The 16441-nt window shown below is 25.3% G+C and overlaps 1 protein-coding gene across 3 annotated transcripts; it reads right to left on the bottom strand.

Moving 5' to 3' along the window:
- Positions 1-2352: 2352 nt before the first annotated feature.
- On the bottom strand, positions 2353-15590 carry LOC129962752 (NAD kinase 2, mitochondrial-like). 3 transcript variants are annotated; one of them, XM_056076739.1, is made up of 10 exons: positions 15275-15590; positions 14926-15026; positions 14661-14831; positions 14368-14451; positions 12625-12870; positions 10106-10257; positions 9094-9234; positions 7952-7991; positions 5594-5759; positions 2353-3033 (listed from the first exon to the last, which is right to left on the bottom strand). In XM_056076739.1, exons 1-9 carry the CDS (start codon positions 15551-15553, stop codon positions 5621-5623), a joined length of 1353 nt encoding a protein of 450 aa, XP_055932714.1. In that variant the 5' UTR covers positions 15554-15590; the 3' UTR covers positions 2353-3033; positions 5594-5620. The 3 variants fall into 3 exon arrangements, with proteins under 3 accessions (XP_055932714.1, XP_055932713.1, XP_055932715.1); XM_056076738.1 differs by lacking the exon at positions 2353-3033 and having other exon boundaries at positions 3956-5759; XM_056076740.1 differs by lacking the exon at positions 2353-3033 and having other exon boundaries at positions 3967-5759; positions 14926-15014.
- Positions 15591-16441: the final 851 nt, after the last annotated feature.

Here is a 16441-nt window from a genome sequence, read left to right as displayed (position 1 = left end):
CAGTAAAACGCAAAAATTAGTATTACATTATAAAAGTTATTATCGATTCATAATACGCGTATATAATTTATAAAATACTTCTCGTTCTTAAAATTTGAATAACTGATTTTTCAACTGCAATAAATTAATACAGAGTAAATAAATATGTGAAGCCCATCTAAGTGACAGTAGTACAGATGCAGAAAATTCGTAGATATGAATCCAATTCAAATAAAAAAAAATATTAATTATTATTGCATGATACCAGAAGATTACATTATATATATTTGTTCTCACAAGTTAGTTTTTTCCTGTTTATATTCCGTTGAGGAACTTCTATCTCCTACGACAACGATTCAGTTTCTGATATCACTCACATTCATATAAAAAAAATCTTTTAAGCTCTAGATAAATAGTTTAAAAAATCGTTACTTAAGTTTCATGTTTACTATCACAAATTTCTGTAAATGAATTGCAATTATTATACTTATATCAAATCCATTTTTTTTATTAAAACCTTTCATAAAAACTATCTAATTTAAATAAAAATGTTTTCGAAGCTTTATTTATGTCCATAGACAATTACTTTGATCTAAAATGTAAATTTATAAACATTTCCGTGTATATATCGATTTTTTTAAACTATTCCCTCTATTTCTTTCTAAAGAAAAATAAACAACTTTTTTTTTTATAGGAAAGGAATTCCTTTTTTAAAGTTCTAAATTTTCGGAACGATGCCTCATATTGCAGATTATAATCTAGAATGTCTGTTATTCAGAATTGTAACACTAACCTAAAAATGCTGTCAAAATATGGTCAACGCTCTCTAGCGTGAGGTATACCACTGCGACAATTTCTAAAGAACTGTTGTATATCTGTATATCCGAAATTATGTACAAATGAAGCCACAATCATTTTTTCAGTGTAGTCAGCGATCCGAAAAATCACAGCCGAATATGATTTTTTAAAAATATATATTAATCATATAAACCACTCTTTCGATTAGCTTTCTCAATTTTCAAACGTTCGCCATTTTATGCAGTTTTAATTATAACAATAAATATAAATAAGGAAATATTCCATGACTAAAAATTTCCATGGCTTATTTGGATTCTTCGTAATTAAGTCAACATGATATAAGTGATTTACTTACATGGAAATAAATTCTAACATCGAACAGACGTAGCGAAGACAAAAGTAATTTTGCCTATAAAAAGAAACATTCTCGATTAGAAACGATAAATTTCCTCTAAAATGATTGAATTAGAAATGAACCTTTCCGCAGACGATTTTTTATTGCTGTGTTTCGTTAATCTTATTTTTTTGGCGGTCGCTTTAGAAAGCTGTAATTCGAGGATATCAATTTTTATACTATCTTAAAAATTATTTATAGCAGTTTGATCAACCTGCTGTTTTTAAGATTTCTAAAAGAAAGTTTTTAGCATTTAACAATGAATCGTTTACCTAATAATTTGCACCAAAATATTTAATATTGAACAGAACGGAATGCAACGGCTGGAATAAAGGCAATTATTAACTTCCGCTATATTTTCATTCAATGCAAATGGTTAAAACGCGTATAAAAATCATTGAAAATACGACCCTTTTCGTGTTATTTCACACTGAAATCCAGCATATCCTAAGTATTTCTTGCTAACAGCTTTTGTTCAATGAATTCTTTTAAAGTTTAAAATAAAGCAAAAGAATTTTTTTTATGGCACCATTAACAGTGGTAACAATTACGTAATTCGATGAAGCAATGTTGCTGTTTTGAATTTCATTACAATAAAAATAATTGTTACAAACTGCGTTCGAAATGACTTCAAAAATTACTAAGACTAAACTAAAAATGCATTCAAACAAAATTGATATAATTTAAAAGCTAATTTTTTAAAAAACATTTCCGATGGCGTAAAAATAATTCTGCTTTGACGTTACGGCGGAAAAATTATATTAATAAATTATCACTTTTCAATTAAACTTCTAATTAAAATTTTGAAAAATCATTTCTAGGTGGGCTTTTAATAACCAAGAAGCAATTTTCTGCTAATATCAATGTTCCTAACTTCAAGATCTATGCAACGTTTTGCTCTGTCAATCAAGATAAATCATAACACAAATCTGTATAGAGATTTCACTGGGAAACAATTTTTTTAATAAAAATTACAGAAAGAAAAAACAAAAATCGTTAAAATATAACATATTCTGAATCTCAAAGATTAAAAAGTTATTCAAAATCTGTTTTTATTTCTCTAAACTTTTTAAATAAACTAGTTGTAGCAAATGTGAAAATAATTTTTTTAATGAGAAAATTAAAATTTAGCAAGATTAGCCCAAAAAATAATAACTTTCAAAAGGACGTGGACGTCATAAAAAAACCCACTATGAAAGAAATCACGATTATTGAAAACTTATTTAGTTAGTTTCACCATACAGGATTTTATAGAATTGACTAACAGAATGAATTACAACTCAATATAGTATGGTAAAATCCCTTTAAGAGGTCGTTCAAGGGATTGTTCCAAAATGACATATTAACGAGAATGATGATCGAATATGTAACGCACAACAGATTCTGCTGTAAGAGTTTTTAGAACAGCTTCTCTTTGGTGTACCTTTGACGATTCATCTTAATAATTCTTATTTTCCATTGATAAGATCACTCTCCGTATTCTTTAACAACAAATAAAAGGTTAAACATCCATTTATCAAGCATAACTGAAACAAGTTCTTCACCATCTAAAATATTAAAAAATTTAAATTCCAATATTTTTCAAGTTGCAACAAGCAAGGCACTTCTATATTTTGTGCTGCTCCTTCAGGGTAATAATTCCAGTATTACCTGAACCAGCTGCCCCTTCAGGGCAATAAACGGTGATACACATTATTGAGGAAAGGGGGAGTGAGGAGGAGTCTTTAAGCATTATCTTAATAAGTGTTGGCACATCTGGATCTATATCTCTGTGGATTCCTTGTCTTTTGTTGGTTTTCTATTCTGATACCTCTGATGAATAAACCTTTATGGCCATGCCTCTGATTTATTATATTCAACATCTATAGAAACAAAAATTCTTTGCATTGAAAAAATTAAGCAGTTTATAAGGACACTTTTTCCAAAAAAAAAAAAAAAAAGCAGTTTTAAGGTACTTAAAAACGGTTTTCAAATTTAAGCACTTTAGATGATTCTAATCACCCTGAAAAAGATATTAAAAGTTCCAAGAAATCCTATAAAGGGCTGTACTTTAATGTTTGAAATATTCATGAAATGAATATTACTTTCATAATACAACAAATATATTTATTTTTACAAACGTTTATCACAATTTTCACATTTATTCAAAAAATAGGAGATTTATTACACATGTACATCATTATTTTTTATACAAATGCTTGGATGAAAATGATTAAAAAATAATTGACACTGTGGTAAGACAAACAAGACAAAATCAAATTAAACTAAATTTATAAATAGGATAAACAAAATCCATAAAAAACAACAGTATGCAAAGTAGGCCCAAAAAAATTACAAAATCAAATAGACATTCTTTACAGTCAAAAAAAGCTACACATTTTGGCAACCACAGTGAATCTAGATTTTCATTAAAATATGACTAACTTAAAATACAGTTTTAAATACCTAATCCGAATTTCTAAATAATTAATACAAGGCAATTTTTACATAAAAAAGAATAAAATAGAAACATCAAAATAAAAATCACAGATATTTAATGCATCTAAAAATAGATCTGAGTAATATATATATATATATGTGTGTTTGCAAGTTTCTTTAAATTTAAAATAAAACAACATATACTTTGAAATAGTATACATTTGAGACAAAGTTTTTGAAAGCAAACATAAGGGTAAATAAAAAACATCATTAGCATTGAAAAAAAGTACTTCAACTTTATTATTTATGAGTATTTTTGTAATTACAGTTAATCTGATATATCAGACTTATATTTAAATTAAAATTACTCTCTACATACTTTAAAAATAATTTAATTTTGTACATTAATTGAAAAAAATCAAAATTACAAATTTGGCAAAAGCACGGAAACATTTTAAAAATTAAAATATACTGTTTAAAAATTATTATACACTGTACTGATCAGGGGGGAACATAACTATTTTGTACTATTTATTATATTATATATTCTGATTAAACATAAGTTTTAACATAAGAATTCCAAATTGTTCAATATGATAATAAGCAATTTCTTATTTTTGGAAGAAAACTCAGTAGATTTCATTAAAATAAAACATGAAAAAAAAAAAAAAAAAAAACCTTGTGCACCTTTAATAAAAAACATACCAAACATATTTAAAAAAAATCTAGTATTTATATTTAAAGCATTTAAATAAATTTTTAAGATTATTGTAGCATTTGCAATAATTCTCTTTAGCTTATATTTTTGCGGAAAAATGCCATGAAAAATCTTAATAGCTAAGGCATATAAAAATAAACTAAATCAGCTTTAATAATTTTCCTATTACAGACATGAACAAAAGTTACAGCAAGAATGTCAAGAAGGTATTAGAAGTAATTATTACCTCAACTGATAATTTACATTTTATGCCTTTAAAACCTTATTGTTCATTTCTTATAAAACAAATTTGCAAAAATACTTTACCTCATTCGAAGAAAAAGAACACAGATATATTTAAAAAAAATTCATCTTAAAAGAATATTATATATATAGTAAAATTAGAAAAAACGTGACTCCACTTAATATAACAAAGCAACCAACTTGTTTATTTCAGGTACTATAAATCTTCTATAATTAGCTAATATGGTCCCTGAGGTAATATATTCCAGGGCAAAAACAAAACAGATGGCAGCAGTGTTATGCTAGTGAAAATTGATTTAGTAATAAAGATTTCTATTTGCACACAACAAAATAAACACATGGCAAACAATGAATTTATAAGATTAAAAGCTGCATGACACTGAATTTTTCACCTTATAAATTCATTTTTTTTTTACCAAATGAATACAATATAAAATAAACAAAAGAATCAAGTTTCTATTGCATCAAATATTATAACTATTTTTATTCAGAAGGGAAAAAAAATTACAATTTATAGTATCTCTCACTTAAGTTTGTTTATAATTATAAATCCCCTCCACAAATTGTTTAAACAAAATAATTCGATAATTCTATATTTGTATTTTAAGAAATTTGCTTTTACAAACATGATTTTAAAATTTACTTATGACTTATATAGTTAGTTCAATGATGACAAAATGTTTTATTTTAAAGTGCATTCAGCAGTTTGGATAAAAAATTTATTTTGAATTATTAAATACAAAAGTTTTATTATCAAAATTTTATTATTAGTAATATTTAAACACTAGCTAAGAATGCAACCTTCATTAAAATAAGACAATATTTTGAAATTTGGAAAATATTGTTTAATTTTACTTGAAATATGTAATTTTATTAAGTAAATTTATGATTTATATGCTTTTATAAAAACTCCCATTTGGCACCAACTAAAATTAATAACAACATTTTGACTTTTAAGGCACACTATTTGAAAATATTCCTCTCTTAAAATTGTTTTCCAGATTGCACTTTGAAAGGAGAGAGGAATTGAACCAACACTTAACTATTAGGAATGTTTATGTTTATTCATATTAATCTGGGAGAGTGATCGTAAGCAAAGCATCCTCGTCAGATATTTCCAAAACTGCAGTAGCACCATCATTAAAGGCAAATGACAAACCACCATCAATGACCAGGCAGGCATCAAACATTCTAGATTTTATTTCAATTCTAGAAGCAAAAAGAAACATTTTTACATCAATTATTAAAGTACATCATGTAATCATAAACAATAACTATATAATTAAAGTATAGTAGAACCTATGGCATTTAGCTTTATCAAATAAAGTCTTAGATAACTAAATTATTAACAGAAAGTTGACTTTTATTTTTCATTTTTTAATGTTTAAAAAAGAATAATTGGAGATTTAGTTTGAATGACTTGAAGACTTATGGAGTTGATTTATAATTTAATTTAAGAGATATAGAGAGAGACTATATTATAATTTAAGAGATTAATTAGAGCAAAAATTAAAAGGTTCCACTTATAAGCACTTCAATGGTGATCAGAGAAAATTCTACACATTTTCATGAAAAAATGATATATAAATATATCAAAAAGATTTGCATTGTAGAATAGGAAAAAATAAAATCACTGGAATATGCTAAGGAAACAATGAAAATTGATAGCATTCATGAATCCAATTTTCAGTGTTTGATTTCTCATCTCAGAAATGGGTCATCTAACAGCTTTACTAATATGCCTTTTCTATTTTGAAGAAAGAATTTTTCAGGTAATTCTCAGGTCATGCAAAGTAAAACTTATGGACTTAATAACTTTAAAACACAATTTTGATTAAACATATTATACATAAGAAGTCATAATTTAAAATTCAATTTCCATAACTAAGCTTTTTTACCCTACCACAATCGTTATAATCTAATCAGCTTGGATAATCAAGATTCTTCAGTATTATTTGTCTCACTATTGAAATTGAGTAACAAAATAAAAGATAAATTATTGAAATAAAAATCATTAATCAATTATTTTGTATGTTGCATTAAATAATGATAAAGAGTATTCACCTAATTCTATATAATTGAAGTTTGGGTACTATAAATGCCTTTAAAACAGCTAGATCTAAGCAATTTTTGGATCTGATACGGTAAATGTGTTTAGTATGAAGTATTGCTCAGAAAGAAATTTTAAATAGTACAGTTTAGAACAGAAAAGTCATATGTAGATGATGATAATCAAAACCAATATTTGACAGACAAATCCAGAAACATATGGTAATTCAGGGCAAATGGTTTCCAAAGCATATGATTTTTCAGACCTCTTCCATTAAATAATTAATCCTAAGTTACATAGCAAGGTCAAATAACTCCTAGGCTAAGATATTATTTCGTTCATATTAAACTTATAAGAGAAGAAGAAATTAAATATGTACTAATACTTTATTTCCATAACATCTACCTTTCAATTACCTATAGCTGTATTAAAATCTATAGAGATATTAAATGTATTTAAAACAAAAGTTTTATGCTGATGTCAAAGAATTAATTTATGCTATTTATATAATTACAGGTCCAGCATCTAACCATTTGATATATAAATGAAATTATCTAAATTTCATGTCATGCATTATTTGCACAGTGAGAAACACACAATTAGAAAATGGCAAATAATGAAAAACAGATAGTTTAATTATATAACTATAAAAACATGAAGGGAAAGGTTAAGATATTCTTTAATTAACATAAGATATCAATGATCTTTAGTCAATATGTTTATTAATATAAAAAAGGTAATTACTACAGAAAAAAACTTTGAAAATTTACCTTCTTATTAAACAGTTTTATTAAAAATATTTAAGCATGGTAATCTGCATTGATTAATTTAAAAGAAAATATATTCCATTTAGATAAGACTTAACTTCAAGTTTCTCTATCATAAAAAAATAATCTGTTTTGGAATAGGATAATGTTCTAAAAACATGTTCCATTATATGAAATATAATGCGTTACCATAGGTATTAATTTGTTCCAATCAGCAAAATCATTCTCAAAACACCCCCCTACCAATTTTTTAAAAAGTTAATATTGAATATTTTTATTAGAACATTAAAATATTTTGTTTGCAGGTGAGGTAAGGCAGCAATATAATTTCATAAATATTAAGGAATACTGTAGGAAAAAAGAGAACTAAATATTAATTTTTCAAGATATGCATTAATTCACCAATTATAAAATAAATTTAATGAAAAAAATTATCATTTGATATGCCACTAGTAATACCAAAAATTGCTGTAAATTATATAAGCTACAAATTTATTATAAATGTTTGATTCATTCAAATAAATTTATTAAAATTGAAGAAAAAAAAAAAAGATTAAAGAAGCAACACATGATGGAAGAATTACCTTTCTGCAAAGCCTCGAGGTTTACATTTGAATCCCATCCCTAAAAAAGAAGCAAATGATTATTTTATATGAAATTTTGAGCAACTAGAAATTTACAAATAGGCTGCATATTTATTTTTCAAACATATTCCAAATCATTTATATAAATATATAAAAATTGATATTTAATGGATTAAAACTTTCATATCTAAAATACAGAATTTGATACCATCATCTTAAATAATATCTAAACTCAGATACTTATTTTTATTTTGAACTTCAAATACCATTGATAAAGTAATGAATTTAACTTCACCCCAGCAATAAGTTTTTATTTATTTTTAAGATGGTTATAAAGTAAAATACATATAAAATTAAACTTTTAATCTCTCTGTTGAACTGTGGAATAATATACAGAATGGTTATAATTAAAAACTTCACTTTGAAATGGTCATAAAAGGAAAACTACAGGACCAAATGTTACCAATCTTGGTAAGAGTTTAAAGATCAAAAAAAATTTCTTTTCTGCCAAAAAAGTTCAAAAACTCACCACCAGGGAGGAAATGGCGCTACATGCAATATTATCAAACAAACTAAGACAGGAATATATTGGTTTAAAATGTGTTGAATCATTTCTGAAACATTCTACAAAGCATGCTCAATGTGGCTTCCACATTTCCTGAAAGCAAGTTGCATTGCATTAATGCATTCTCAACAGTAGCTCTTAGCATATCAAGGAGGAATGTTATGCATATGTCGGTGTAACATGTCTTATTTTGTTTAACCATGTTGCATATGGCGCCATCCCCCCCGACAATCAATTTTTGATTTTTTTTTGGGGGGGGGGGGTAAAGAAATACCCATGTCCTCCTTTAAACTATTACCAAGCTACCAAGTTTGATTTCAGTAGTTTTACTTTTACGACCATTTCAAAGTGGAACTTTAATTATAACCACCCTGTACTTTAAAATATTCACAAAACATATAAATAAATTTTCTTTAACAATGTTTATAAAGTTAAAACTAAACACACAGTAATTAAACCTAAGTTTTGAGAATTTATTGATGCTGTCTAGAGAATTAAAATTAGCTTTTCAGTATGCTGCATTTCTACATGTTGAATTGATAATGTATCAGTTAATTATCAATATTACGTAACTTACCAAACATAATAGGATCTCTCAATGTATAGGCCATCAATAACTTTGTAGGATCAAATATAAGAGAATTGTTGAATTTGTTAGTGATCTGCGTAATCAAAGTTTTATTTGAAACAGGTATTTCAATTTTTGTTTCTTCCGAAGCTGAAAAAGAACACAAAATAATTAAGACAATGGATAAATTCTTTACAATATCTTTTAATTATAATATCTGATCTTGACTTAAGCTTTAAATTTTAGATCAATACTATTAGGTAAATCTTACTATAGTTATTGAATCACAGATAATATAATTCTTCAACAATTTTTTAAGTGCAATAATCTTGAACTATGACATTTTATCACCATCTTTTTCAGTTAATTAATTTTGCAATTGTTAAGACAAACTAATGAAATTTGTGCATACATTTCTTATATAACAAACATTTAAATTGTGTAAAATTAGCTTTTAAGTTCCAGGTACTTGTTAAAAATTGTTAAGACACAATATTCTCCTTGTAAAATATTAATAAAAGAAAAGTGGGTGAAATGTTCAACTAAAACAATGGTACTATTTCTTTAGTGGGTATAATGAGAAATAAACAAAATTCTTTTAAAAATTGTAATTAACAGCTAAGGTTCATAACTGTATAATGTATGGACAATGTTGTCCATAATTGTACAGATAATTTTAATGCCCATACAATTATGGACATTAAAATTGCAATGACATGTACAACCAAAACAAAAATATTTCCACATGAAAGAATAATAAAACATTACAAAAAAAAAAAAAAAAAGACTAATTGACTTTAAATAATTAGGCAAAGATAATTTCCAAATACAAAATTAAAATGATTTGTTTCTTGTTAGAGATAAGATCTAATATGGTCTGTTCATGCACTGAGCAGATAAAATTCAAAACTGTTCAATAAAGAAAAAGCAATTAACCAAGTGATTCACTTGGATATTTCATAAGTTTATGGAAGTTTACGATGACATAGAGTTTTTAATATAAATAAACAATATTCCTTACTTATTTTTAAGAGATGTTTCACACATTGTTCTGTTACTTTGTTAATGTTAAATGACCAAGAGGTTGATCCTGTTCCAGTACAAACTGTCAGACCAGAACTTTTTAATTTTTCTTTGGGAGCTGAATTTATAGATAGTTCATAATATGATACCCTGCAACAAAAGTGATTCAATGTATATATGAAAAACAATTTTTATATATAAAAATCTTACTAATAACCAAACCATTTTTTCTAATCCCTTTAACAGATTTTTATAGTGAAAAAGATCAATTACATTAAAAATTATAACATGAAAAAACTTGTAGTTCCTGATTTTGAATTCAACCTTAAATAAGCATAAAATTTTAATAAATACATATTATTATATCATAATTAGTTGCATTTACATAAATTTAAAATAAAAACAAAAACAGCTCAAAAATATTCAACAGCATCAGAAAGTAATTTAAAAATACTACCTGTAAGGAGTGCTGCAATGAAAACATTTTCAAACTGCTTAGTAATAAATGGCTGTTACATAATCACTATATTAAGATCAAATACTATTTTATAAATATAAAAAGAAACTTTTTAAGCAATAAAATATGATTTTACACAACTACAAAAGAAGCTTTTATCATTGAAACCCAGCAAAAAAATTAATAAAGCATTCAAATATAAATTGTAAATTTATGTAAAAATAAAATACACTTTGCTGTATAATTCAAGTAATAAAATGAAAAAGTATTCATAAGGAAATATTTATATTCATATTTAACTTACTAATGAATAAAGATTAGTAAGTACATTTCTTTTAATTTATATTAAAACAAAATTAAGATAACCTTGATATAAAATTACATTCAGAAATTTTTTTAGTACTTTTAGAAAAAAAAAAAAAAATTATAGAAAAATCATTAAAAAATTTTCCTATAAAAATTTTAAACAATTCTTAGAATAAAAAAAAATCACATTTTTTGCATTAAAGCAAAATATTTCAAAAAGATGACACTTTGACTTCAAAATTTGGATAATATACATATAATCACTTTAAGATGTTTGCACACGCACACACACACAAGAGAGAACAAAAGGCAAAGTAATGGGTTTGACATAGTTATGTACAATGTAAATGTCTCATATAAATAGAATAATAATAAGCATTAAGGGTTAAAAAATCTAATAAACTAACAATTCTTTTACAAAAAAAGTTTTATATAAGTTAATAATATGTGTAAATACCAAGAAGGTATGGAGGGCAAGCATTTTATGGAATAGGTAGGAAATCAAGCATAATTTTCTTTTTTGGCAAAGTATGAGTTATTTGTAATATTATAATTACCTAGATATTGTATGTAACATTTATGCCCTTTAAAGAATAACAATAGCCATTTTGGAAAACAATGTTATAAATAGAATTTTGTCAAAAAAAACAAAAACAAAAAAACTTTCATTTTCTTTAAAAATTTAAATTAAGACATTTTTCTATTTAAAAAAAAAGAAAAAAAGACTGAAATGCAAATGCTTTATTTAAGCAATTCTTCAAAAATCTTGTACTTTGTAATGAGATATTATGAATGTCATTTTTAATATTTTATTTGTTTGTATTTTGGGTATTATGTAGTTTGATTATAAAATATGTAAAATAATGAACTCTTTCATTCAATATCAGGAATGTTTTTCATAAATTAAAGGTAACATAAATAATGCTAAATTTTATAAAATAAATTAATAAAATACTTTAAGCAGATTTAAATTCTGAATGCTTTGACCATTTTTCTAAGCCACATAATTAAATAAAAAATAAAATAATAATAAAATATATATATATAAACAGGTATTTTTCATTACCAGAACATCAATTATTCTAAATATATTTGACTGCAAAACAGAGTGAAAATGAAGGTTAAATAATTGGTAAAAGAAAGCATATTATTTAAAGTTAATTATAAAAGGTAAGAATGCACAGCTCTTTATCTATATATATGTAAACATAATTTAGCAGATGCATGGGTGAAAAGAAGAAACTTTTGAAATTTAATTTCAGTTTATTTTACATGGGAATTATATATATAAGAAAGAAACCAAAAAGACATTACATCAGTCTACATTATGACACACGTGCAAAAGAAACAGAAATTTGTCCTTTCAGTGATTTTTTTACTATGAGATTCTGATAGGAATTTCTTTGATGCATGTTGACTTAAGCAAAGAACTCTTAGGTATCATTGAAAGCATGTGTGGATCTTGGGGATTTTTATTACTACGCTTAGAGTGTTAGAAAATGCAAAAGTCATCAGTTTTCTAGAGCACAGAGAGTATTAGAAATAATTAAATAAAAAGTGGGAACTGGATCAAGAAATAAGAGAGCCTTTTGGATTATTGTTATATATATATATATATATATATATATATATATATATATATTGCATTACAGGATTGTTATATTTGTTATCAACTTAGCCTTTCTATAACAAAAACTATGAAATAAAACAAAATCTACATTCAGTGATTAAAACTGAGAATATTTGTTACATACCTAGAGGATAAACATTCTCCAATAAACACTTCATTTAAAGCTCTTACAGGCAATTCATGCAAACATTTAGGCTTAGTGCATTTATCCAATTTAGGAACTTTTGGAGAATTAGACTTGTGATGGCCTTCAACACAATCAAGAAAGCGATATTCAGGATATTGTAACTGCTGATCATGTAACTCTATTGGTGGATCAAAAGCATTTTCACCACTTAAGGAGATCTTTATCCTTTGACGATGCATCCATCTAAATGACAAAATTATATTATTTATATATTAGCAAAATAAAACACTTTAGTTTTCTATTTATTCATATTTCAATATAATGAAATCAAATCAAAGAAATTGATATGATTGTTTCTAGCTATTAGGATTTACTCATTTTTCTTCATTGAAAGCCATTTTAAAAAGTTAAGTTTGATTACTAAGAAATAAAGCAAAGAATAGGTATGGGCTGTTCTAAATTATAAATAAATAAATAAATAAAAAGAAAGGATCAGTAAGAGAGAGAAATTACAACAAAATTTTGTAGAATTACACAAGATGGTTTACAAGGTATTTGATGTAAAATTAAAAAAACTGTCATAATATTACAAGAAACAATGTTTTGTATATACTGTATTTTATACTTTGTATAAAAAATTCTAATAAGTGTAATAATTTTATAAAACATAAAATATTAAATTAACTGTGAACAATTATGATAATTATCAGGTAGACTCATAGTTTTTATATTATTAAACAGATGAATTAGATTAGAATATATTTTCAAGTAATTATGTTTCTCAAGCTAACAGAGAATATCAAGAAACAATTTTTAGCATTTAAGAAATATATAAAAAAATGTTTCACAAAAAAGTAATTTGTATGTGTGAAAATCTTATTCATCAATAAATGCTTGTGAGTACACAGGTTGAGAGGATAGATTAGACAATCATATTTTATATTTTTTTAAAGATACATATGTAAAAATGATCAAAACCAGATAAATATTTAGTTTTAAAATCAATTTTGCAGGTAAATCATATAAGATAAGTCAATTCCAATAAGCATTCTTTTATAAAAGAAGTTCTTTCCAAAGTCATAAATGCAAAAAAGTTGATCTAAAACTTCTCTCTAGTTATTAACTTCAAACATCTCTGGTTTTCGGCAACTGTTGATTGCTATACTATTTCAATAGTAATAAATGTATACTGTTTATTCATTTTGGAATCCCCTATTAAAAAACTGATGACACAGAATTCAAGTAAAATTTGTAATAAAATTTTTGAATTGAAATTAAATGGAAAAATTAAGCACTAAATATGTAGATATAAAGGAAATTTAATCAGAAAAACATCTTGCTAAAAAATATATTTAATTTAAAGGTAGGTAGTAGTTATACACTAAGCATAATAAACTGAAATATGCATTTTAAAGTTGCAAAAAATTCTGCACTTAAATATAAGAAGAAATGTAACATAAGAGAAAAATAAAATGAATAAAAAAATATAATTCAACAGCAGATATACTAATATTCATATTAATATTAACTAATATAAATATTACTTAATACATTACAACAATGAAATTGAATACAGACAAATAATAACATTTATCAAAAATAATGATTCTAGATCAAATCATATATCACAAGTTTTTCCTGTTTATAGAGAAGTTTTACTTCTTTTAATAAAATAAATTAAAAATAAAAGAGCAAGTTCTTACTTTAAAATAAACATATTTTACATATTGTTATACATACTTGAAATTTCCAGCTTTTAACCTATTCACTGCTTCTGGGAAATTTTCTGTATAAAAGGATGGAAGACATAAATGCCCCAGAGATCTGTAATAGCAATATATAAATAGAAGTACTGGTAAGAAATCAAATTTAAATATTGCAAATTTCTACTCTGAAAATTTATATTATATATATATATATATATATATATATATATATATATATATATATATATATATATATATATATATATATATATATATATATATAGTCAAGTTAAATTTATAATGAAAACAAGCATGAAAAATACTTGCCTAGTAGGATCACTATTAATTCCAATAAGAGGTTTATCTCTGTTTTTTATTTTGCTAGCTGCCATTAAAAAAGTTCCATCCCCACCAGTTGTAAATATCACATCTGCCCAATCAATATTGGAATCTGAGTATTCAAATCGATTGACAACTTTGGTTTCAATACCATGATCTCTAGAACAAATTAAATCAAATTGGAAAGATATATTTTTTAGAATACTATGTGTTTCAAAAACTTTATAGAACAAAAAGTTAAGTATATACTCACTGTAATGTTTTGACCACCAGTTCCCTATTCTTCATATGAATTTGATGATGTTGCAAGAGATTATTATAATCAGATCCACGGTCTTCAAGCTGAAAATGAAGCTAATATTGAAATAGATTCATTTATAATTGACCTAATAGCATTTAAAACATAGCAATATCGATAAAAATATGTGTCAAAGTACATTTATTCCATTAATATGAAAAAAAAAGTGCCAATTACTTTTAGTAGATACAAATAGTTCAGGAATAATTTGTTTATCCAAGCAGTAACTTAATTAAAAGAAAAGAATTAATAATAATTTAAGAGAAGATAAGAAATATTATGCGGTATTAAGAAAAATATTTACATTTTTAATAAGTTCGTCCTCTGATAGGTCGGAATGTGTTCTTTTCTCAAATTCATAACGAGAAAATTTAGTTAAAATGAGAGCTTTTTTAGGAGTAAATGGCGTCTCATTTAACTGTGTACTATTTTGTGAAGTGCTTGCTCCAGCCATAAAATGCCGAAAAAAGCGACTTAACACAGGATTAGGAGCGGTCAAGTTATGCTTTTGCCATATGTTTTCACGACAGAAACCTCCGATATTTCTTGCAAACAATGATACGGTTTTCAAACAGATCTTCATTTCCGTTGCATGATTTCTAAATATTCGCAAACAAGAACTATTTGAGACTCGTTAACTGGAGGACGCTTGAACCCCCCATTTGAAGTTGAAAGGGGGGAGAAGTGGGGGGGAAGCAGCACTGGAGGACGGATTTCATTCCGCTAGTGATGGAAATGGGGGAATCGATGTATGGTTGCTTTCGGAAAAGCTTTTTTCGCCAAAATTTGAAAATTTATTTACCCGCCAAGAATGAAGCGCATTTTTGGAATGTATAGGGTGGAGTGTGGTCGAATGTCGGTTGGATCTATGATGAAGGCAGACCTTATTTATGCACGATCTTTTTTAATAAAAGAATAATACCGTGTTATATTATATTTATTTTTGCTAATAATCAAGTTTTATGAATCTAATTTTTGACTAGAAATTAATGTTGACTGTGGCTGAGAACAGTGGGAACTTGGGAAAGCTGAATTTTCTACAGGCGCCTTCTATTTATAATTAATTAAATGGCAAGAAACTAATATGTTAACTCATAATTAAATTCTATCTTCTATTGGTTTGTTAAATGAAATTTAAAGATTTCACAAAGTAATGGAATGAACTTATAAGTTTCTTTTAAATTCTTAATGGAAGCTAAAAATTATGCTTTATTCGGAATACAAATTCGATGTAGTTTTCATTTTATTTCTTGCAATTTGGCTGTATTCATTGGAAAGTATTTTAGTTTTTTTATACTATTAATTTTAATGCCCATATTTTGTTTGCTGTTGTACAAAGCTATATGTTTTTTTTTTTAAATTAGCTAAAAAAATTTTTAAATGATGCTTTTAAAAAATTATATATATATTTTTTACCTAATTAAGTAATAAATTAGTGTTATAGAACATTTAAAACATTTTTTATAACTGC

This window comes from Argiope bruennichi, chromosome 3, assembly GCF_947563725.1.
Source record: "Argiope bruennichi chromosome 3, qqArgBrue1.1, whole genome shotgun sequence".
Lineage (NCBI taxonomy): Eukaryota > Metazoa > Arthropoda > Arachnida > Araneae > Araneidae > Argiope > Argiope bruennichi.
This window is presented reverse-complemented; position numbering and strand designations above follow the sequence as displayed.